Genomic DNA, 25,608 nt, shown 5'->3' with positions numbered 1-25,608 from the left:
GAATTAGCTTTGCTGATGCGACAAAACGATGGTGGATTAATGACTTTTAATCAAAGCGATGCTGAAGGATTTGTTATGATGTGTGCCAACGCGTTGCATGGCTGTCGACGTGCCAGCAACACTACAGTCAGAGCACAACACGGTTGTTAGTGTCAGGTGGGAGTAGTTGGTCTTTTACTAGCCCCATGTTAAATGATAACAAGCACGGGGGTGTGGGTGACGTGTAACATGGGCACACTGTAAAAATGAGACAAAACATGGTAAGCGGACTTTTATAATCAATTCTGACAAGGGATGAAGATGTAGGCAAAACAGGAACAAAATTTTTATCTAATTTATTATCTAGTAGTCGTGAAATTGGTATACAGGTGATCGTGTAATCTACATAAAAAAAAAATATTAATATGTTTGTAATAATTGAACAGAAAAAATTTAATCATCCCCTGGCAGCTAATTTAAGGCCCATGCAGGACCATGCCACCAAGCTCCACTAATAATATTTGAAATAAATTCATAAACTCTATTGTTCATCTTTGAGATACATTAAAACAAAAATTTCAGTGGCAAATGCGATATTCCGTAACCTTTTAGCAAGCTAATAAAAATATAATGTATGTACAAAAATTGACTTACCCTTGCTTCAGCAGCGAGAATGTAACCCCGTTCCAATGCTTTGACCAAGTCTAGACTCTTGTTCTCAGGACCTTCTATAAACCTGCCTGATATTGGATCTACCCTGCCTAAATTTATGGCTTCTAGCAGACTTGTTATGCTACCAGTTTCAGGGTCTTTAATTACCGTCGTCGATGGATCAACTAAGCCTGATTCTATAGCTTCTGATAGTGTCAAACGCTTACGATCTAGTACAGAGGTAATAACAAAAGGGTCGTGAAAACCACCCGTCGTGGGGTTATAAAGGCCGAATTGTAACGCTTCTATAAATGATATTCCTTGCTTGGGTGTTGCCAAGAGACCACTCTCAACTGCTTTCGGTAATGTATGCAGCTTAGACGTCGCGGTATCTAAGACATTGCTTTTCTCGCTATCCATAATTCCTTTACGGAAGGCTTCGGGTAATTTGACCAATTTTTTCTTCTGCAGATCTTTGATCAATGCTGAATCTGGATCTATAATTCCGAGGGTAACGGCTTCTTTCAATGTCAACGATTCGTTGGACTTGGGATCTTTCATTTTTCCAGTTTCAAGAACCAAATAGCCTTTTTCGACGGCTGTTTCAAATGTCAGAGGTTCACTGAAAAACACAACTGTCTCCTCAAATTTAACACATTGGGAAGATACTTTTCCAGCTTGAGGTTCAAATGTCACCTTTTTGGAGGGATCAATTACGCTTTCGCTGATTGCCGTGGTCACACTGATGAATCTTCCAGTCCTAGGATCTTTAACGACAGAAGCATCCGAATTGAGTAGTTCATATCTGATTGCTTCTTCCAAAGTACATTCTCTAACTCCTTTGTCTTTCATTGATGCCTTCAGCAATTCTAACGACGTTCTGCGTTCTGGTTGATGAATCAATGGTTTATCAAGGGTCACTAATAAGCCACGCTCCAGTGCAACATCAATGTTGTAGGCACGTTTTGTTTTAGGATCAAGTACTCTTCCTTTAGATACGTCAATTGTACCATCTTCGATTCCTGCTTGCAAGGACTTAATTTGACCAGTAGTGGCATCTTTGAGAGCAGTTGTCTCTGGATCAATTAGACCAATGGCAAGAGCCTGTGGTATTTCATGAAATTCGTTAGCAACTGGATCAACGAATTTACCACTGTCACCACGATATAGACCACATTTAACAGCTTCTTCGACTGTGAGTGGTTTTTTATAAGGCACAACAAAACCCTTTTTACGTGCCTCTTGTAGATTCATAACTTTACCAATTTCAGGAATATTGTAGGTACCACGAACCGCGTCAATAAGCCCATCGGTAATTGCGTCAGCCAAAGGTATATATTTATTGGTCTTGGTATTCTTAACAACGGAAATTAAGGGATTAATAAGTTCTTCCTGACAAGCTTCGGCTAAGGTAAGTTTTCTAGCGCTGGATGGATGTACAAATCGACCAGTTGGAATGTCATACATGCCCATAAGAATGGCTTCGTAGAATCCAAATCCTGTACTTTCAATGTCAACAATTAAGCCAACCTGCAGAGCATCAGATAATGAAATAGAACAGTTTGCTCCGGGCTCCCTGAAAACTCCAGATCTTCTGTCGATAACACCAGCACGACATGTTTCTGCAAGTGATAATAGCCGCTCTGCTCGTTTATCCCAATAGCATGCCAAGGTAGGGCTGATAACACATTTTCGCATGGCTTCGTGCAAAGTAATAGCCCTGCCAGTACTCGGATCGGTAATTTTTCTAGTCTTGTCATCGTACAATCCTTGATGTATAGCTCGCTGTATAGATACTGCTGCCTTATTATCGATAATTAGTCCAGCTTCATAAGCCTCTTTCAAAGATATTTCTAAATTATCTCGTGTAAAGTCCTTGACTCGACCAGTAATCCGATCAATGCAGCCACGTTGGATTGCTTCATTCAAAGTTATTTTCTTCAAGAAACCAGTACGTGCATCCTTCACTGTCACAGACTCAGCATCTATTAAATCTTCTTGAATTGCTTGGATTAAAGTTAAGTGGGCACCAGTTTGAGGGTCTAAGAAAGCATCTTTTTCTTCATCCAGGATACCTTTAGATATTGCTTCACTAAGGCTCATAGGCCGACGGGCCTCGACCAACAGTCCTCGTTCAAAAGCCTCATGAAAATCAAAGCTTTGCCCCTGGTCGTTTGTTATTGTTCCAGTTCTGGGATCCACTATGAGCTGTTCAATGGCTTTGTTGAAAGTGATTACATACCCGCTTGGATCACGAGCAATAGCCGATGTAGGATCGATGACACCCTTCTTGATAGCTTGATCGGTATAAAGTTTTTCATGAGATTCAAGACTACTGAATTTACCAGTTTTGGGATCATAAAATCCCTTGAAAACCGCTTCGGGAAGAGATATTTTCCGCTTTGCAGGTACTATCAGGCCTCTTTCTAGAGCATCAGTAAGTGTCAGAGAAATGCCAGTAACAGGATCCAGCGCAGTCCCAGTTTTCGGGTCAATAAGACCATGTTTGATAGCATCAGCGAGAGATATTATATTTCCAGTTCGTGGATCTTTAATGGACGAACTGTCGCGGCTAATCACTCCTTTCATTATCATCTCCTCCAATGTGAATTTGTTACCATCAATTGTGAAGATTCCTGTTTTTGGATCATAACATTGATGCGCCAGAGCCTCTTGCAAGGTCCATGGTTTGATTGTGGACAAAATGTACCCCTTTTCAAAAGCTATGTCCAGAGTCATAGAATACGGAGATAGTAAAAGACCCTTTTCTAAATCTACAAGATTCTTCTTCTGTGCATCTTGTAAAGGAATAACAGTATCATTTCTGTCATCCCTAATTTTAATTGATCTTCCATCTATATATCCGATAGCTAAGGCTTGTCGAATGGTCAATTCCTCACCGGTCATCGGATTTAAAACAAGACTCGTTTTCGGAGAGTAATATTCTTGAACAATTACGTCGATCAAGGTGGGCACAAACGGTGCAGTAATAATGAGACCTTTGTTGAGTGCTGTGTCAAGGGGTACAAGTTCTCCGGCTTTAGTATCACGTAAGCGACCTGTGTTTGGATTAATAAGCTTGATAGTGATTGCATCGTCAAGGGACATGAAGGAGCCTGCTGCTGTATCTTGACATTCGGTAATAAAAGCATCCACGATTCCTCTACGAACTGCTTCTTCTATATCAATTTCTTGTTTGGTTAGAGGATCCTTAATAGTACCAGATTGTGGGTTATACATGCCCTTGTGTACGATTGCTTCTAAAGATATCGGTTTTCTCGGCCCAGGAACAACAAAACCTTTCAGGAATGCGACTTTGATGTCAATTTCTGTCCTTGTTTCAACGTTTACAATCACACCTCTGTTCAGATCTACGATACCACTTTCTACAGCCTCGCCAAAAGGCAATATTTCATCAGTCGTAGGGTTTCGTATGCTAATAGAATCTGCATCAATCAATCCAGTTTCAACTGCATCAACTAGTGTCAGGGGCTCGCCAGATCTTGGATCTCGTAGTCCACCACTGTGCGGATCACATACACCAGCTTCTATTGCCTCCTGTAATGTCAGAGACAGGCGTTCTTCTTCTACAACGTGTTCTCTCTCTATAATCCAACCAAGTTTAATTGCTTCGAAAAATGGTACTTTCTTTCCCGATTTTGGATCAACCATATTTCCCAAATTTCTATCAACCAGTGGTCGTTCGATAGCTTCTCCAAGGGTAACATACTTTTCTGTTTTACTTGACAAATCTTTGACCCAGACATTATTAGGATCGAGCAACTCAAGATCAAGTACGAACTCATTGAATGAAATTTTATCTCCAGTTTCAGGGTCCACAAACTTATCTGTACTGAGATCATACGCACCCTGCTCGGCAAGAAATTGTGGTGTCAGATCTTTAGATACAGTAACTTTGAACTTCGGTCGTACTGCTACTTGCCTGATTAATGTTTTGCTGATTATTTCAATACTTTCGCTCAGTTCAATTCTGCGCTGTTCTAAAGCCTCTTGAAGAGTGTACGGAAGTTCTTGGTCACCAATAATGATTCTAGTTATTCTTGGGTCGATCTGATTATTCTCTAGAGCTAATCCAAGCGACGTTTCAATGACTGGTTGTTCACGTTCTGGTGATTTCTTCTGTACTTCTACAACTGTGTGTGATGGCGTCCTCTCAACTGAACCATCGACCGATTCATCGGCAGGGCCAGCAGTTACAATCTGAATAGTATCACGAGGATATGTTTCTCTGGGTGGACTAATGTCTTTTGCTGAGGTGACAGGCAGTTTCTTCTCAACGTTTTGATGACTTTTCACGGCATCTACAATAGCTTTTCCTGCAAGAACTGGTGCAGCAACAATGGCCAAGAGACCTAACTTAGCTGCTTCGGTTACAGAAATAGAACCTCCATCTTTGTCTTTTACTTTTCCAGTTTTTGAGTCAAGAAGACCTCGCTCAACAGCTTCCTTAGTTGTGACAGATTCTGCTGTTTTTACGTCGTAAACTACTGAATCTGGTTCAATAAGTCCGACTTCTATGGCTTCTGAGAAATTGTACGATTTTTCTGTCTTTGGATCCTTGAATTTGCCTGTTCCTTCGTCATAGATTGTTTCGACTGCTTCTAATACAGTCAAACTAGAATTTGGTGATTTTTTTGGAGAATCTGATGTATCACTTGTTGACGACGTGTCCAAGATCCCAACTTCTATGGCTTTAGCGATAGGCATGATAGTACCAGTTCCAGGATCGGTGTATGTTCCCGCATTCATATCAACCAAACCTCTCGCTACTGCATCACTGAACGTCATTTTTATATCTCTTGTTGTAAATTGTTCTTTAGTTTCAGATTCATCCCTCACGATACCCCTTTGCTTCGCTTGCTCCATAGGAATAATTTCTCCGTTATTTATATCTTGTATTTCTGTAGCACTTAAGAGTACATATCCAGGTAAGAGTTCTATAGTTTTAGTTGTAATTGTATGATACGAAGTGATGGTTTCAGTCACAGCAGTGATAGTTTCACCTTCAACTTGTGGCTTGATCACAAGTAAACCGGATTCGACAGCTTCCGCAATTGGAATTGCAGTGCCTGTTGACGGATGCGTGAAAACACCTTTATCCTTGTCTATAAGGCCAGCTTCCAAGGCTTTCGATAGGTCAGTACTATCAGGTGCTGCTGGATAGGGAAGAGCCATTATAAAGTTTTCTTTAATTGCCTCCTCAACTGGTAAAACTTTTCCAGTGATAGGATGTTTTATTTGTTTTGTACTGGGATCAACGAGACCACGTTTAAGTGCAACAGGGAAAGTCATACCGGCTGGAGGTATTTGTGTTGGACTAGTTGAGTGGCGAACTTCAAATACTTGACTCTCAACCGCTTTAACGAGATTTATGTTTCCGTCTTTCAATTTTACAAGGGATCGATCTCCATCGACAATGTCTTTTTCAATGGCCGTTTCTAACGTGATTTTTTCACCACTTAGATGTGTAAGCTTGGAGAAGGGGTCAACTATTTCACATATGATTGCTTCATGGAGTGTTAAGTGTGCTCCGGTTTCGGGATGTATGACCTTACCTTCTGTAGGTTCAAGAAGACCTTGATCATACAAGCTAGGTAGTGACAGGCTTCTTGCTAGTGGTACCAGCACGTTAGCACTTTCAGGATCCAATATACCACGTTCCAAGGCTTCTTTTATGTTAAGAACATCTCCTCTTTGGGGATCGATAATTTTACCACTATCAGGAATGATTTTGTTTGATTCTATAGCTTCCGCTAGTGTGAGAGTTTCCCCATTTTGACCAACAGTCGTTACTGCTTTTTCCAAGATTTCTGCAGTCTTAGTATCAATAATGCCACTTTCTGCTGCATCCTTCGGTTTCACAATCTTTTTTCGCATTTTTTGCAGCAAAATAGGTCTTGCTTCGCGTTCTGGACTCTGAGACAAGGATCTTGCTTTACCAATGGTGACTTTGTATTTCGGTTCTGTAGTTACACGGCCTCGTGTCTTCTCCCCAGGCGACGGTCTTGTGTCATCTGCATCGTCTAATGAAATACTTGTAGTATCTAGGATTTTGACTTTTACCGTTGAATCAGGAACTGCTGACAACTTCTGCAACTCCTCCGGACTTACAATTCCTTTCTCGATCGCTTCGTTGACAGGAATTTCTTTACCTGTTTTTGGATCAGTCACAACAACAGTAGTAGTCACAATTTCTGTTCTACTTACCACCTTGTCAGGTGACACCAGACCACGCTCAATAGCAACTTCACGTGGAATCTTTTCACCCGTCTTCGGATCTTCCACCATGGCTTTCTTGACAGCTTCTACAGCTGCTGCTGCAGCAACCAAGGGCGCGCCTAGCACGGCTACCACACCAAATTTAGCAGCATCAGCGATTGATATACTTCTACCAGTTTCATCTTTGTATACACCTGTAACCGGGTTTACAATACCCTTTTCAATTGCTTCCTGAATCTGAATATCTTTTCCTGTCTGTGGGTGCTTAACTACTATGGCTTCCGGTTGTATTGCACCTTCTGTAATAGCTCCTAGGAGTGTCGTAGATTTACCTGTCTCTGTGAATATTACCAAAGCAGTAGCTGGATCATAAATAATGCCCTGGGCTACTTGTAAAGGTTCTAGTGTCGATAATTCTTCAGTACTTTTGATTTCTGTAATTTTCGATGGGTCATCAAGCTGTGATACAGCAACTTTATCTGGTCCACCAGATACTTTAGTTATTTGGAATAATCTGTGAGTTGTTGTATCGACTTCCATGGATCTCTGTTCCAAAATTATTAATCTTTTAGCAATAGCTGTTTTCATTGGAATTTTGGATGGTTGAGTATAATGGCCTGTAGAGTCTAAAATATTCTTCTCAAGACTTCTCAATAACGATATCTTCCTACCATTATTTGGGTCTATCACAACACCGGAACTGGGGTTGATAATTTGAAGCTTCACACACTCTTCAAACGAAACTAATCTATCTGTACCTGGAATTATAAAGAGACCTGTAACTGGATCAAACAGCTTTTGCTCAATAGCTTCAGACAACATCCATCCGTCTGTTGGCAATTCGAATACTCTTCTTTCTGTTGATGCTCGTTCATTTTCAATGAATTCTGTAGAATGTGTTTTCACTGACGTACTGATTACCGTTGACGAAAACTTGTCCACTTCCATAGGTTCCGGATAAGCAGATTTAGAGTGGGATGTCGCAGAAATAATCTTTTCTTCCTTGCTGGGCTTCCTTTCTACCTTTGCAGGAGATGGGGATCTACGTTTTGTGGTAATAGTGGTAGTGGCAGATGGCATGTGAGTTTTCATCTTTGTTGGTGATGGGGATCTACTTTTAGCTGGCGATGGAGACCAGTCTTTTACAGGTGAAGGGGACTTTCCTTTAGGAGAAGAAGACCACTCTGTGGATATTGTCGAAGTAGATGTAGCGCTAGAAGTGATTGTTACACTGCTCGTACTAACAGTGACTGGTTGAGGAGTTATTGATTTTGTTACTACTGAAATTTTAGTGGGAGATGGTGATCTCTCTTTCAGTGGTGGATGAATTTCTCTAGTGATAATTGTTGTCGTAGTACCAATAGCCTTAGTAGGTGATAAGCCCCGTGGAGGTCGTACAGGAGTATTTACGTTGGCAGTAACGGTACTTTCAAACGTCATTTGTTTAGCTGGAAAATCTCTCGTTCTTTTCGGGGAATGTCTCGGTGTCTCGTCTAACTTTGGATCACTAACTAGACCTTCCTTAATGGCTTCTTGAATAGTCACTACTTTACCATTGTCAGGATCTCTGAACTCTCCTGTCTGTTCATTGAGTAAACCTTTGCTCAGCGCTTCTCCATAAGTTATTTTATAATCTCTTGTTATTGTTTCGCCAGTTTCTGTTACGGTCACGTATCGTTTGACAGTCTTGGTTACAGTCTGGGTGGTTACAGTAATATTTAGCAAACTGGCTAGCAGCGCTGCACCATCTGGCGTGATAAGGCCACGTTTAATTGCTTCTTCTAAAGGCACTGGTTTCTTGCTTCTAGGATCTAATAATTGACCCGATTTTGGATCCAACAGTCCAATTAATACTGCTTCTAGCACGCTAATTTCTTTACCTTTATCCGTAACTCCTATTCCACGGTTCAACATTTCTAGTACTTCCGGTCGCACGTGACCTTGACCCATAGCTTCATCCATTGAAACTGTCTTTCCACTCTTCAAGTCAGTAACGAAGGAGCCACCAAACTTTGGGCTGATTAAACCTTTCAGCAAAGCCGTGTTTAAACTAATAAATTCTTCTGAAATAGGATCCTTGAAACCATCAATGTCGAATATAGATTTTTGTGCGACAGATGTGATTAAACCTCGATCAACTGCTTCTGGAATGGTTGATTCTTCGCCCGTGGAGCTATCTTTGAATTTGCCCTCTGGCAAAACAATACCCTTTGCCAAGGCATCTGCTAATGTGAGCAAATCATTTTCTTTGGTATCTGATATAGATTTAATGTGGTCAGCATCTAAAACACCCTTCGATAAAGCTTCCAGTATTCCCAACTTACTCTGATGTGCTGGACTCGCGATTTTACCTTTGTCGTCAATGATTTCCAAATCGCAACAGTCTTTCAAAGTCATTGGTTTGATAATTAATTGTCTTCGCCTGGCTTCGTTCAGCGAAAGTTTCTCTAGTGATATACCATGCATATATTTTCCCAATTTAGGATTCAGTATACCCTGCGCAATAGCTTCAGATACTGTGAGCTTTGTGTCATGCTTCGTATCGACGATTTCCTTGATGTCCGGGTCAATTAAACCTCTTTCAATTGCCTCATCCAAAAAATAGACCTTCCCTGTGTTTCTGTCAATGATGTGACTAGTTCTGTCATCCACCAAGCCTTGGGAGATTGCATCAGATAATGCGAGTGCACCTCGTTTTATTTTAACTGTCGTATCAATTCTGATCAAATAACCTCGGGAGTATGCTTCTTCGATGGAAATGTGTTCACCGCTTAAAGTTATAAATTGACCAGTCTCTGGATCTAACAAACCCTGTTTCATCGCATCAGCAACGCTAACTCCTGAAGTTGCAACATATGTTACCTTTACTCTGTCATCTCCTCGTTCTGCGTCAAATAGTTCCCGTTGAATAACCTCAAGGAGTGAAACTTGGCGTCCATCTTCGGTGACGCCACAAGGACCTAACAATCTGTTTGCAAGGTTGGCGTCAATGATATTAACGCGAGCAGCCTCGTCGATAGGCACACTAGTCTTACCATCTGGAGATGTGGCTATCCTACCGGTCCTAACATCGAGTATTCTAAGACTTATCGCATCTCCTACTGTGAGAACTTCACCAGTAGCTGGGTGAATGATCCCCCTAGCTTCGATTATGTTATCAGTACCGATTCCCTCTTCCGCCCTGTGTATTCTTTTGAGACTCCTAATTTCGCTAAATTGCATACTACTTCCAGACCACTGAGACTTTGACGTCGCAGTATCTGATATTTTCGTCGCATCTCCATTGGTCGTAAAGCTATGATTGCCATGTGGCCGTTTAAGCGACGGTGCTTCCCTAGGTTTAAGCTGAATTTCGTTAGACGAGGTAACCGCGGTTGATTCATGATGTTCTTTCGTGTACCTGCGATTATAATAAAATATCAATAATCTTAAAAATGTAACGTAAAACTTACTTACATATACATTAAGCCATACCATATTTTGTCAAGAGCTTTCAAAATCATGACACTATTTAGTTATTTTGAATTGTTGCTTGATCATTACATTAATGCTTTTGTAATTTTTACTCTTTTTAACTAAGTTTTGAGTATACTCCAAAGCTATATTCAGTAATTTAAATGCTCACTGTGATTGCGTGTAATGTGTTGTCGTCGAGGTATATCGTTCTTCACTGGACGAGCTTTCATAAATGTTGAATTCAGTCCTGAATGTCCTCAATGGTCTTTGCTCCTGAAGAACACGCTGAAACAGTAACGATAATAGATATGTTACCGTTAGCATTTTTCAACGGAATTGTTTTCGTTAAACTTTTAATATTATTATGGTGTATTAATGTTTGTATATTCTATTTTAAACACGTCGAAAAATGAAAACTTCACTTCTCCCCCCCCTATCACTTATAGGTCACTGTACTTTGCTCTGGTAAGCAGGTGCATCGTGTCATCATTATCAATTTCATGCTGACATGAAACAGCTGAATTTGCATTTTGTCTATACACTTCTTAATTAAATTTACTGTGAAATAATTGATATAAAAACAAAATGAATCAATAATTCAATTAATTATTTATAACGATAGAGTTCACTTTCATTTGCATCATTTGTTTCACTGAATTATGATAACTCAACATTTCCATTTCTTTAGCCAGAGATCATAATGCTTCATTACATCAAGTCGAGTGTGTGTAATAACTTCAATACTAATCACTTTTACATACGCACGTAACACATAAACAGTGAGTTTAGTTGTTTAATTAGTGATATAAATTTATTTTGAACAGATTCAAGTGTAGGCGATCAATCTCTGCACTAGACAAATGAAATACCACTGAATTAATTTTGCGAGATGACCATCTCTACCACAATGAAAACAAGATTTCTATTTTACGAAGCATAACCAGTGTTTACGAAACTGAATGCCTACAGATTTTGATATCACGTTTACTGAGAAATCGGCTATAATGGTCATTACGAATTCATCTCACAATGCCATCATTTTTTTCATAACACAATCCTAACGATTTAACTACTGCCCTATGATTTCTACGCATTTTAATATGCAAAAAAAGTAAAAAAAAAAAAAGAATGTGAAATATACGTGGTCAATTATCACTCTTCAAATTTCGGTTACTATTAATAATATTATTATCAGACAATTTTTAACTCAGCATCATAAAGTATGCCTAATTTTCACAAATAGCGTGCACAGAATGACCACATTGCTAACGTTTGTTGTTACGAAAAATTTAATCCCCTACTTAGTATAATTGATACACTCAACTATAGCCCCAGTTTCATTCTTTTCACAATTTATGACTTGTACACCGATAGTTACTAATAAACTTCATAAAACTTGACTATCCACCTTCACAAACGTTTACCACCTTATTAGTATTAAATACACAGTGCACGGTGTACACAATGCTGGAAAAATGCAACGAAAGACGTCTATCACATCTTTTTGTTAACCAAACTAAAGAATATACGTCTTTCCTGCTGAAAATGCTATGAAAAACTGAGACGCCCGAAGCCATTCACGAAACAATATCTATTTATAATATAGCTTTCATGACAGCCAACTCACGTGGAGGTAGACTTCGGCTGACTTTGTCAGTTTATATTTAGATCAACGAAGGACCGACAACTTGTTAAAGAAGTAGCCTTCAAATTTTATGTGTGCATCGCTTTCTTACATACAGAATTACGGTTAAAGTGAAATATTTTGCTACGACTAATAGTAAGGACACTATTCAGACAGTTACATATTACATGATTTCATGAAAATCAAATCGAGTTGTTTACAGGGAATGTTAAATTCGATTTTTTTGATTCATCATTACTAAATGATTATGTGAGCATCAGAGTAGCGGGCATTGAAGTTAGAGTAAACACGACTGTGACAAGTATTCAGTGAAATCAGTCAGGTACTTGGAATAGCCGGTGACATCATAGGTAGCAAGCAGCCTGCTCCACTGCCGTGAACTTGGTCCTAACTATTACGTCATAATTGGAATGTCGACAACAATTGCAACATTTGAGAAAACTATTTCTAGCAAACTAAATGCCATACACTGATGTTAATTTTCTCAGACTCGTGAGGCCTTGTAGAGTGAAATCATTACATTACTTATAACTGGTCAAGAATCTAGTTTAGGACATTGCAATAAAAATTACGCTCTCGCATGAATATAATAATTATTTGCGTTATTTTGAACATTATTACAGCAACTGAAATTTTAATTAGCATTTTAGCGATTATATCCCAGATACTTTGCGCAAGTCCTCCGACTCAGTGGTTTGTATGATTAGCAAACCACAATAGCGTTGCATTATCTTTATCAACGATCAGACAGGCATGACTATAATAAAAAATTGTATTTGTCCTTGCATTCGAATCTTTAAAGGTAAAATTCACCTGCCACTATTCAACTTTACAACTATTTGTAGGATTGATTTATTTTCGTTAAGGTTGAGTTAATATTTCAGGACAAATGCCTTTTCACCATGATGGAATTGAACTTTGAAAATTTATTTTCCTAGTCTGTACGATGGTTTTATCAACGTTATAACCGGTTCAGGTTATTTAACATTACCTGCTTTACGATACGTTTCTTGGACTGCTTCATGTTTATTTCATTTCAAGTCTGCAGTATCCGACTCAATTATTCAGTATCAAGCTTAATTACAATAAATTTACCCTCAATAACTAAAAACTTCACATTATGACAGTCACACCACGATTAAAGACACTGCTATTTTAGTATCCAGGTTTCGTACTGATCGAAATCACATTTTGTATACGTTGTGTAGCCTATTTATTATTCACATATTTGAGACACTTCTGTAATATATGCAAAAGAGGCATACATTTAAATACTGTAACACAACACTAAGTTATAAGAATCTCCTCTGGAAGTGGACATATTTCAGTTTTCTTTATAAATTCGTTCAGTAATATTACACGAATTGAGGAACTGAGTATTCGTTTGACCAGTAACTGGTAGCGATGTGAACGGCACAAGGTTGGCTGTGACACTGACTTGGAGAGTGGCAGTTGTGGAGTTAAGCAAGATCAAACCGAGTGTAGGCTTAACTTCATTTTATGACTCCCTCTCTGTTTCTGAATGAACACATGACCTCTTCTTTGCAACACCCAGATGCCAGCGGTCATATCCTTAGAAATAATATCACGCTTTACCGGTTATAGCGATAAACATGTTCATTCAATTAACTCATAAGTAAGATAGGCCATGAATTATCATAATTTCTCTTCAAAAAAAAATATTGTAAAATGTATCTGTGCCGACACATCTCATAGCATTAGCACTCTTCAATATTCTAATTGTTATTCTGTTTTATATAAACTATTACTGCCATAATTAATTATTTGAATAATTTGGCCTTAGGTTGAAATTTTACACCGGTAGATATCTGGTAACAAGAATTGATATAAAAGCAAGCTTATCAAATGGTGCAATACAGCATTCCAAGATAGGTACGCAATCTACAAAATTTTGATATCACACTTTTATTTGTATCATTCACAAATTATTAAATACCACATTGAAAAACATATACTACACATGATACAATAAAATTTAAGAATGTTGAAGAATAAAGGAGATTACTTGATCTATTCGAACGTTAACCGCACGATCTGATCTAGCTTATCATTTATCTGATTTCAGTTCCCTCTCTCTACTTTGATACACTGGAAAAAACTGCTTGAAAAATATTTTTATTTCATTATAATATTATGATTTTTGGTACAAATACAACACACACAAGAAATATCTCAAAATTGTTTACATACAGAGTTACTTAATGAAAATTCTTTGCTTAAACTCGTTTGTACACTTCGTTTTCCACCACGCCATATCAGACTTCTGAATACTTCAGGTTCATTATAGTTCCACCAGTTTTTTCCTTATTTTCATCGCGATTTTCATGAAAGCAGCATGACTGCACTTAGATTATTGGGAACCATACAGAAACACGTTATGCAGCAAACAGGCACAATGTATATACCTTTCGATAAATTGCAAGCTGTGACATCAGAAAGCAGTATTTTGCAAAACCCACGTATCTCTGTTCATTTATGGTAACCCGATGTGATTAAGTGGTTCTGAGCAAGGCCAACTTTGACTGCCCACTCAGACACCTACACTGTCTCGTGGCTGAACAGCCACCCCACCCACCTACCTACACACCTCCAGCATTTATTGATCTTCTTCCTCATTGCTTACCCGCAACGCAAAAGCTCACTTACCATGCGATAAAAACTCAAGTTTGGAAAAAATGAAGAAATTGTAGTTTTGTCAATTGTTACGTTGTCATTAAGAGAGGGAAAGAACCGTTCTGTCGTGAAAAAATATTTCGCTCACATTATCAGTAGAGATAAAATTTCCAACGAAATACATAACTATCGAGATGAAATTATCTGGTTCCTTGACTATGAAAAGTAGCCTCCGTAAAAAAATGTATAAAAAATTTGCTCTCAACGAATTTAAGTGATGTCATACAATCAGGATCAGTTGTGACCTTTGGGACCAGCATAACTATGACGTATTCAAATTCTATGACAATTAATTTATAAATATTTCCTAATTCAAGGTAGAAAAACAAATTTAATTAGATTCTGGATTTTTTCAATTAAAATATCTTATTTACATTTTTCAAGTTATTCGTACCTATCAAGTTTCCATTCGGTTGAAATCATTCTACCTAATCGAAAAAGTGTTGTAAATCAAAGATAAGAGGAAAAATAGAGATAAGACCGGAATAGATAGAAGATTAATGTCCAGGTGAGAAGGAAAACGATGTGCATGAAATTACTATATCCTTTTTGAATTGCATGATCGAATTTAGAATCTTATTGGAGTACCGCCTCTGAGGGTCTTTGTAACGAAATAATTCAAATTAGCTTTTTACGCAGTTTAAAGGAGGAAAAAATCGTAGCCCCTAGCAGTATTTGCCATTCAATACGCATACATCATCACAAGAAAAAATACATATGATGTCATCAAGCAATAATGTATGTTACAACGTCACTAATGTTTTAGGGAATAGTAGCTATACATTCACTATAGTGAATACACGTGTTTGTATTATGCTGAATTCATGAATACTTGAGCATAATAATTCGTTTACCTGGTAATGTGAAAGTGAATAGAATTAAGAATCGAAGAAACTGTTAAAAATGCCGCACTAACCAGAGTTGCATTTCCACCAGTTGTGTGAAAAAAATATCGACGGTAGCAAAATTTCTCGCCTCATTGAATCGTAAAATTTATAATATTTTATCGCAAATGACACGATAGCTTACGTAACTTCAAATTAAGCTAGTTGAAAATCGCCTCACTGATTTAATCTATTAATGTCTCTTGTTCCACATCGGTATAGGTTAAATTATACCTAAAATAGTTCAGCCCAGGTCTGCCGGTGATAAAATCTAACTCGCCTACTGGGTTCATCTCATTTTTAACTTGCAGTTTCAACATTTTAAGAGCCAATTTATTTCACAAATAATTTCCGTGTGGGATTGGACTGCTTTATGATTTTCTGCAGTTGGATCAAAATATTATCACCATGTTGATTTAACAAAGGGTGGAGTATGCTTTTAAATTCTAATGTTCAACTCGATATTTTGTTCAGTTGGCACATTCGTCATACACACTAGCTGTCAAGATATAAAATATTTCCAAGGAGATCCCTGCCACATGAAATCTCAAAAATGTGCTAATTGGTCTCCATGTAACAACTCAGTCATCGACAAATAGAAAACATGTGTCGAAAGTGTAATAGAGAATGGAAAACTCACCTGTAGCGCCAAATCTTCAGGGAAGAGTAGAACCAGCTTCCGAGCACGTTCCTGAAGAAGGCTGAGAAGAGTGGTGTATCTTCTGTTCAGAGTGTCTAGTTCACGGGCAACGTTGTCTACTGTGGCCGAGTCTCGTCGTGGTCGTTTCACCGAAGCATCCAACGATGGGCAAACCTCTTCCAACTGCTCCCTGAATGCTCTTAGCCTCTGGGCGTATATCTAAAGTGTTAGGTTAGTCCGTTAGGGTTAGTGAATTAGATCGGGTAGGCCATTACCGTTAGCCTCCATCAAGCAATGATAAAGAATAAGAATACTGAAGAACGTATATTCAAAAATATGCTGTGTGCGTAAAGAACGGATTATATAAATTATATCAATCTTATTCTTGAAAATTGAATATGTTGGTGTTAATATATCACCTACAGATTGAAGCTTTGAGACTTAAATACATGGGACAGTAGGAATTTTACTAATTTTGATATATTTGATACTAAAAAAAATAGTTAACACAATCATATAATCTGTAAATTAGTATGAATGAAACGAAAGTACGATAAAAAGGATTGTAGTCGAAAACGAATTTATCATTAAAAAATTGATTTTCCAATTTGATTTGCTGCAGGATATGGAATAAAACTCAAGAATATGCAAAAAGATCAATCAATGCTAGCGTATATTTTTGCGTATAAAAGGAGAAATATTTATTTGGCATCTTTAAGTAGAAATCAAACAATTTAGCAAGCAGGTGCCAAGAATAGTCTGTGTCGACGCCAAATGAAATCCTCGAAAATAGCTTGGCGAAATTACATATCAAGGTAATTGTGGTTTACACATTGGACTGGCACAAAGATGAGCTAAGAGATCTCAACTATAGTTGAGAGCAACGGATACGCGTCAGAAAAAATGACAGCGAAATTACATGATAAACGGTGATAATGGCGAAAAATCATAAAATCAAGAAGAAATGCAGGAAAATACAAAAGACGTTTGATTGAACTGATGATTCTATCTGGTGAGCTTCAATCATTATTGTGCTACATGACTGAGACAGAAATTTGGCAAGAAAAAAGTAAAAAGGGCTCCCGCAAGCAATATGAAATCTCCATCACCCTATAAAGCATGCCAATTTCTAACTCCATTCAACCATGCTACTCATTAATGTTTACTCTTCGAATGATTAAATCTCATGTCTGCCTCAGTAATGGTAAATAACGAACTTTTGTTTTTTTTTCGAGAACATACTAGATAAGAATTTAGTAAAATTTTAGTTCAACGAGTTAAATAATCCATTAAAATTTAAGTAACAATTATAGTTAAAGTAGCCGTTAATTGCAACAAAAGAAATGTCATTTGGAGTACTGGATTTGGAAGGTCCAAAAATGTGATTTCACTTATAAATGACGATAAATACTCGTCGCCATAAATAACAATAACAATCACAATAATAGACAGTAATTGTACATGTGTATAGTACAAATATGGTGATTTGTTGTAGCCTTCTGAAAATTTGCCTTGAGTAGAGCTTGAAAAAAATGTGTAAAAGAACATCGAAAAGTTTGTGTATGTGAATAAATGAAATGATGATGATAAGTATATACAATGTAAATCAATAACTTGGGGTTCCATTCATACAACAATCATTCAACTAGCTTAAGCTATCTGTTCCAGGCACTTTTATGCGCCAAAATTTCGTCTTACCTTGCCTTCGCGAATCAAGCGACCACCGGTTACATTAACTGCCTCAATTACCGGAGCTCTGTCCACAATCTTGTTCAGCAAATTCTGAAAACAAGACAGTTTATTGATCAATATCATAAGTTCTGAAATAAATTATTTTCACTTTAGACAACTGAAACCAAAATCCAATGAATTGATTTAATACACATCGCAAGGCGTAGTTCTTCATTTTCCATCTTAAAGCGACAATCTGACTTTGTTTCTAATAAATACCTTAGTAGTTTCAAGCTGCTCGTGAGCTTTATTGTGGATCGGAGCAAGATTCTCCAATTTTTGATACCCCTCATCGACAAAGTCGACTTCGTTCTGGTACGAGTTATTATACTGCTGAGCAAGACCGTACGCCGTTTCCGCGCTTCGTAGTCTATCGACGAGTTGACCGCAAATATTTGTCCATCTTGCGTTTAGCCTGTTCACTTCGGCATCAAGCCTATCCATATCACTGTGTGGGCCACGATGATTAGGCCGTGATTTTTCGACCAACCTTCGTGCATTGTGAGCGTCGTCGTTCAGCTGGTCAATGAGTATTTGTTGCTGCGATATAGCACTCTGCAAGATCATTAAATTCTCCAGTACGTGTTGCAGACCTTTGACGTCAGATGGTAATTCGCTGCAAGATGCCAGTTTGATTTCAAATTCTGAAATAGCCACCGTATTTTCTTCTAGGCCGGATAAAACTATTTCAACACATTTCAGTCGCTCTATGTAAAGATTACTCAGGTTCCACAAATGATTCCATTTGGTCATCACATTGTCGAGTTTGTTCCTCATCGCAGCTGTCTTTAGTGTTATTCCACGGAATGTTTGTTGAACTTGTTCAACCTCTGGTGCATGGCGTTGTAAATTTTGTTCAAAGTCTTTGTGTTCTAGAACAAGATGTTCGAGACTATCCAGATCTCGCGGCAAGAGAGCTGCGATGCGCAAGTTAAGGATTCTTTCTGCCTCATCCAGAGCCTGCTGTAGAGCAGAAACTTGATCGTTAAATATACGTCCCGCATTCTTTGATTCCTCTTCTGCCCGAGCTCGTTTTTCAAAATCGTCAAACAGCCTATTGACATCGGCCATCTCGCGTCTTAATCTCCTCAATTGCGGGTCAGCCGGATCACCTTCTGAAAGCAATTTGTCGGCGTCCTCGTTCAGAGCTTTTCTGATAGCTGTGCGCTGGTCTTGACCCATGGCGAGGAACTGAGGTAAGTCCCAACCCTTGACGACCTTTATTGTGGCAAAGATCATGTTTTGCCGTAATCTCAATTGTTTTCGTTGCCACAAAGCCACGCTCCTGTCGTACTGACGACGCAGTCTTTCGGCCGCATCCAGAGCTTCTTTGTCAGGTGGTGGTAACGTAAAACAAACTCCAGGTACGGGTGACTCAACACCTTGGGAATTTTTGACGCGCCATTTAACTCGGCCTGAATTATCATACAACGTGCATTGTTCGCCCTTTTCAAACGAGATCTGTGAAACAAGTTAAGCCAATGGTTATTATACCTCTGACAGCATTGTTCTTATTTTACACAATTAGGTTTTGTACTCACGTTAACTTGTTTGTAGCTGCATATAGCAGTGACTTGGATTGGTCTTGCAACTGGCTGCCTGCGCTGCTTCATGGGAACTATTTCCTTTGACTGATCGACTAGTCGTTGTATATGATCTCCGTAGTTGTTCAACTCTTCCCTAAGTTCTTGCATCCCCTTCAAAAGACGTTCTCCTTCGTCCAATGAAAAATCTGACTGCGAATAAACGGTATTCAGGATCTCATCACGATTCGTTATCCATAGTTCAGCCTGCTGAACCTCTTTGAAGAAGGTTTGACTGTGGGCTGCGTGTCGCAGATGCACCTCAAGGCATAGAGTTAACTGCAGCAGCCAAGCCCATTGGCTCTGCATCGCGGCCATATATGCTTCGATTGTTTTAGCTGCAGGGTGATGTTGCAGAACTAAAGCCTCTCCTCGATCTTGTACAGCGGAGAACTGAATCTCACGTTTCTCCAAGTCGCTCATCAGGGACTGTAAATAAATGAAACGATTATGTCAAATTTGATTTTCATGAATGAATTGTGTAAAAGCCAGTTTGAAAAGTGGCTGCAATCTGGCTGAAAAGTTATTCATTTTGTTACCTCAATTCCTGACCCATATGTACGCTTGTAAAAGTAGATAGAGTGTTAATAGACTGTTAAACTATCTTTCAGTTTAGTGAAAAAAATACTGATCACCGATAATAACAAACTTACTTCGTAATATTGTTCAATGCTTTGCACATTCAAACTCTTGTCGCTCCAATCCCTTGTTACTTCTGTCTCCTCCTTGGCATTCAACCATACAAGTTCTCCAGTGGCCGACTGTATGAAATCTTGTAGAATATCCAAATCTGAGAGTCTCTTATTCGACGTGGCCAAAAGTTCAGCATAGAGTTTCTGAAGAGTGCTCAAATGCTGACTGTAAAGGGCGAGTTCATCGCCATGGAAATTGTTTTTGGCTTGCAGACATTTTTCTACTTTTGAATAAAACTGGTCAATGTTTTTATGTTCCCTCTGGTGAATGTCTAGTTCATTTTGGACGCTAGGAAGATCGGATCCGTAATCAGCTTCTTGTAGTTGCTTCAATTTATTCTTGCACCAATCGATACAGTCGTGTAGATTACGGAAATGTGGATTAGTATCAACCAATCGAGTTTCATGAACGGTAGTACGGTGCTTAGTAACGACTCGTTCTTCAACGGGAAATGAAATTACGGACAGCGGTGCTACCAAACGCTTATGGAGTAGCGACCGTAAAGCTACCCAACGTTGGTGAAGTTTCTGTACCCTGTAACAATAAATTTCGTGTGAAAATAAACGGACTTCAGCTTGCCAGATTTTCAAAACAGTGTGCTTATAATTTGTGTACGCCAGAATTATATTCGTATACATGAAAATTATAAACACTAATTTACCTTTTATGGAGTTCAGGAGCCTGGCTATATCTGCCTTCTGTGAGAGTGTGAACGTCGGTGAATATATTTTGAATCTGTGTCTCCGTATTGCGTATGTCCTGTTCCAGCAGGTCAACAGCATGTTTGGCTTCCAATGGATGAAGTCGATCCAAATGACGAGCTTCGTCGTCCACTCGTCTTTCAAGCTCTTCCAAACGATTATCCGTTGATTTCATTTCACGGTGAACTTTCTCTGCGAGACGTTGCAAGCGTTCCAAGCTGAAAATATCATAAAAATCAGCCAAAGAATAAAATATGGTTTGAGGACCAGATTTTCGATCAAAGAATATATAGCATAGAAATTCCTTCTATACCATATAACATTTTTGTGCAAGTTTTCGAACCGTATGATATCAGAATCTGCAGGGAGACTAAGAACATTGAAGAATTTGAATCGAAAACAAATTTGCAAAGAACAGTTCCGAATAACTAGTTTTCCAAATAAGAATCTCACAATATTAATTATCAATGTTTTCCTTTTTCAATCTACAATTTCGAAGTTTACGACTCTGGAATCAGATTCATACAATTCCGTATTGTTGCGAATACATCTAATAAAAATATTTTACCGAAAATTGCACTGAAATAGCGAAATCGACGAACATGTTCCAATTCAAATACCCATTAATGGATACACAAAAAATAAACTGTATTGATAAAATTCAACGTTACCGCTTGATTTCGTCGATAATAGCTTGGTCTCGCTCCTGATGAAGCATCATCAGCCTGTTCCAATTCTTTTCGATAACTTCGATATGGAGTTCGGGTTCCATGTCGACCTCTCCCACAGCCTCAAAGTACTTCTGAAGATCTCTGAATATGTGAGCCAATCTCTGTTTATCTCTGTACCTCGGTGGTACTTCCTCGTTTTTAAACTTGGCACTATCGGCGGCAAGTTTTTTCATTTCGATAAGCGTCGGAGGGAACGAACGCTCCTGCATAAGGGCCATTTTTTCGCGAATCCACAAGTGAAGGGATGTCGCCAATTCTCTGTATTCGGCTGATCGCCGTTGGGCCTCGGCATCGTAAAGCGGATGAATCGGTGGCGGTTCAGGGAACACATCGTAGAGCGACGAGATATACGTTATCAGAGACTTCTCGTCCGGTTCGGGGGTATCAACGTCTGAAAGGAAATTATATATATACGTGTAAGAAAAGGTTAAAGATTACATAAGAAGAAACAGTGAGGTAGGTTGAGAGACGGGTCATTTCGGCCAACTGCACCGACTGAACATTGCGTAGCCTGATCGTGAATCACGAGTCAAGTGGTTCGTTCAATGTATATTTACGCATACATATAGAATGTAAAATATGATACGGATCGTTAAAGCCGGTGTGCACTTCCGGCGTGCACGCCTTAGTGCCTCGAACCTTTTATAGTGTCTAGGGCGGATCAATTACATGTAGCCTAGCAAACGTTGCGATTCATAGTATAAACTATTATTTGATTCTATATGCATATGTATGCATGTACAATATTTGACTCGTACAAAGCGCGATTCGTCGGTACGATAAAAGTTCCAGCAATAACGATGACCACCCACTTTGGATAAACTCAAAATATATTCTAATCCTTCACTGAGAAAAGATTTTATTATTTATTGTTAAGCAACGTTATTACTATTAAATTTTAGTTGAACAAAGTAATGATCGATAAAAATTTGTCGACAATTAACGAATCATATTCGAATCAAACATTTGCTTCGCCATATCCAAATATACTTTTGTGAACAGTGAACAAACAGTTTGCTCAGTGTTCGTGATCGTAAAAAAGAGAAGATAACTTCTAGCAGGAAGTTATAGAAAAAAAACTTCTGAGATTAATTACATTTCTGGTTCCTGCAGGCTGTGAAATAATGATATAAAAACTGTTGGGCAACTCGACAAATTGGCATCGCGATTAGCCTCGTGATTTCTAAGACCGTAGACTGTTACTGTACGCAACAATGAAAATTATGACGACAAAGGAATATCATTATAAGGTTGTCGGAAGTTTCTGAATTGCAATGACGTCAGCGCGACGAGAAACAACTTATATATTATGTAGATACATGAGTTCGTGCAAGGAATGAATGCAATTGGTTGCAGAGCCAGGAATTCTGGTTCTTGGTCGCAGGAGTGCGCCGGATACAGCTGCAAGTACCGTGACAGAAAAATAAAACGGTATACATCCCACATCCTTACCGCTGTACAAGCGCCATACTCCTACGAATTTCTACCTGCAGTCGTTACGAGTTGCGAAAAAGTAATTCACCATTGTTTCACAAGGTGGGGGGGGGGGGGGGGGGGGGAGAGTCCACGAAAAAATACGCGAATAATTTAAACCGGCCAAGATTAGAGACACTGCACAAGTAACTCAAGAAGAGAAAGAGAAGAACATATTCGCGTCACGTAATGACGACCTGGTTAAACTTATTTCCTTGTTTGAAATATAAAAGAGCTGGTTTCGATAAAAACACCGAATCGTTGTTTGCTATTTATTGTGATTGAATATTAGCATATTTTCGTTTAAACTATGGCTGAATTTCGCTCGTTTCTAGGATATGCTAAAAATGTTTTGTTCGAGATGCCTATCTCCTGTATTATTCCCAGGTCGATTATAGTACCTGTGAGTAATTGTGAGCATTAGGTAAGAAGAAAAAAAAAGGCTTCGTCGTACAGTCTGTAAATTATACAGCATAAATTGTCAATGGAACCGGAAGTTCTAAACAAAAGGAGAGAGAAAAAAAAAAAAAATTCAATGAAAAAAATTAAACCCCAAGTGAAAAACATTTTATAGCCTGGCAGCCGAAACAACGGAACGAAACATGCAAAAGGACGCATTTCGCACGTTCCTAAAAGATATGCTTACCTGAAGCTGAATATAAGTATAGTTACATACGTTATTCGCGCATTCAACTATACGCGAACAATGTAACGAGTTGAAACAATGAGATTTCTCAAAGGTTCTCGTTCGGCTTGGTAGTAAGAATTTCAAAGAAACGAAGAGAGTCTGAAAAACTCCTTGATTTGTCCCGTTTGTTCTACTTGGGATGAAGTGAAAATGACAAACAATAATTGTACGGATAAAACAAAACTTTGAACATTATCTTCAAATTGGTGATCGTGAGTCGATGAAGCATCTTTCACATTGAGATCGTTACCTGATGACTCGTGGCTATTATTATAACTCAATCGTGTCGGAGATGTTGGATGATAAAGATTGATAATGCTGATTTTTCACATTGCAGATAGGCATTAGAGAAAAGATAGAAAGAGAAGGAGAAGATCCTTCTCTCCATTAGGCTAGACACGATAGTCTTGACCTATCGATCTCTGACGATTCTAAGACGACGCAACATCCATCGATCGTAAAGTTCTCGATCCCATTTGCATTTCCTGACCACAGAGGCCAGTTGTGGTCACGACCGTATGCAGTGTTACAACGGATCAATGAAATAGACAGCCAATTCGAACGAATAGAAATAAATTTGGTATTCAAAGATGTTAAGCCGGGAATAAAGTTCTTAACTTCAAATCGACTATGTGGATAAAGGAAAGAATAATAAAATAAAATAGCTCTTCTCACGCGACTTCGTCACGCAGTAAACATGAATAAACGGGATATTTATAAAAGAAAAACATATGGGTAAACTGGCGAGAGGCACGAGAACTGGCATCAAGCAAGACAGTTAGTTTCACATCGAAGAGCGAAAAACTCGCGAGAAGTAAAAGTTTGTTCGTTTATACCTGAATGGTATAATCGCAAGGCGAGATCTTACACTGAAATAAAGTAGCGATACACCGATCACGAAACGCTCGATGCACGTCGTGGCCCTAAGGTTTCAAGCCACACGTTTGCACGTCAGAAGTTAAGGTGCCTCTCGCGTGATATTGTATGATAAAAAAAACCTCTATTCAAAGTAGCGCACATAGATCGTGGCACAAAATACATAAGCGAGAGTATAAAAATTTGAAAAACAAACAAGGCGAACGCAAAATCAAATGCCTGTGAGTATACTCATCCAATTGCGAAAGAAAGAAACGATCTTGGCAATGCGAGTCGAATAGTATCGCGTATAATCTTCACCAGTTTCTCACATCTCGCGTTAAATTCATTCGGACGGTAGTTGCGTACGCTTGTCTTTTCCTTCCTTCTTTCTTATCCCACCGTTCTTGCGTTTATCGGTTCTCCGATACTTTAAACGACCTTGGCCATACCTTACGCGTCCGATTTATTCCGTAATCTTTGAAACTAGGCACGCTGCTTCGTTCCGTATCATCGTTGCCGTCGTCGACACGAATCTGCATCCTCGTTTATTTTCTCTGCGATAAAATTCAAGGTCGGGACGAGAGGTCCTCCTTACCTTCGGGATCGAGAAGCCTGGTAACGCCGTACTCGCGCTCGGCGATGTGGAAAACCCTGTCGAGGCGTTCGCGGGCCTGGCTTGACCTGGCACTTCGCCAATCGACGAGGTCTGGCCTGTTGCGATGCAGAAGCGCACTGAAGGCAAGGCCGTCTCGCCAGGAACCCGTGAAGTCCGAGACACGGACCCCGGGGTAACGGGCTGTAGAACGTCGGGCCCATCTCAGGAGAGCTTCGCGTGCTGTTACGTTCGGTTCCTGGCCAACGACGATGTCGGATATCTGGAACAACCGGGGAAGAGAAAAAAAAAATTAGGAAAACCTGCCGTGGGTGACAATTAATCGATTTCGTCAAACATGCGGAACGA

The 25,608-nt window shown here is 39.0% G+C and overlaps 1 protein-coding gene across 18 annotated transcripts in view; it reads right to left on the bottom strand.

Moving 5' to 3' along the window:
- LOC124300175 (microtubule-actin cross-linking factor 1) overlaps nt 1–25,608 on the bottom strand; it is a 173,204-nt gene that overhangs the window by 28,404 nt on the left and 119,192 nt on the right. For 6 of the 18 annotated variants that reach the window (XM_046753905.1, XM_046753906.1, XM_046753908.1 and 3 more), the window contains 11 exons: nt 25,243–25,522; nt 21,569–22,019; nt 20,858–21,115; nt 20,157–20,730; nt 20,043–20,066; nt 19,462–19,932; nt 18,140–19,381; nt 17,888–17,971; nt 16,190–16,408; nt 10,496–10,611; nt 634–10,270 (listed from right to left, as the gene is read on the bottom strand). In XM_046753905.1, coding sequence (XP_046609861.1) covers nt 634–10,270; nt 10,496–10,611; nt 16,190–16,408; nt 17,888–17,971; nt 18,140–19,381; nt 19,462–19,932; nt 20,043–20,066; nt 20,157–20,730; nt 20,858–21,115; nt 21,569–22,019; nt 25,243–25,522 — 13,356 coding nt within the window. Of the gene's footprint in view, nt 1–633; nt 10,271–10,495; nt 10,612–12,962; nt 13,409–14,397; nt 15,001–16,189; nt 16,409–17,887; nt 17,972–18,139; nt 19,382–19,461; nt 19,933–20,042; nt 20,067–20,156; nt 20,731–20,857; nt 21,116–21,568; nt 22,020–25,242; nt 25,523–25,608 lie in introns of those variants that run through there. The other 12 variants (XM_046753907.1, XM_046753911.1, XM_046753909.1 and 9 more) reach the window with 4 other exon arrangements.

The sequence above is a fragment of the Neodiprion virginianus genome, chromosome 3 (genome assembly GCF_021901495.1).
Source record: "Neodiprion virginianus isolate iyNeoVirg1 chromosome 3, iyNeoVirg1.1, whole genome shotgun sequence".
Classification (NCBI taxonomy): Eukaryota; Metazoa; Arthropoda; class Insecta; order Hymenoptera; family Diprionidae; genus Neodiprion; species Neodiprion virginianus.
Note: the sequence above shows the minus strand (reverse complement) of the source record. Positions and strands in the feature narration are given on the sequence as shown.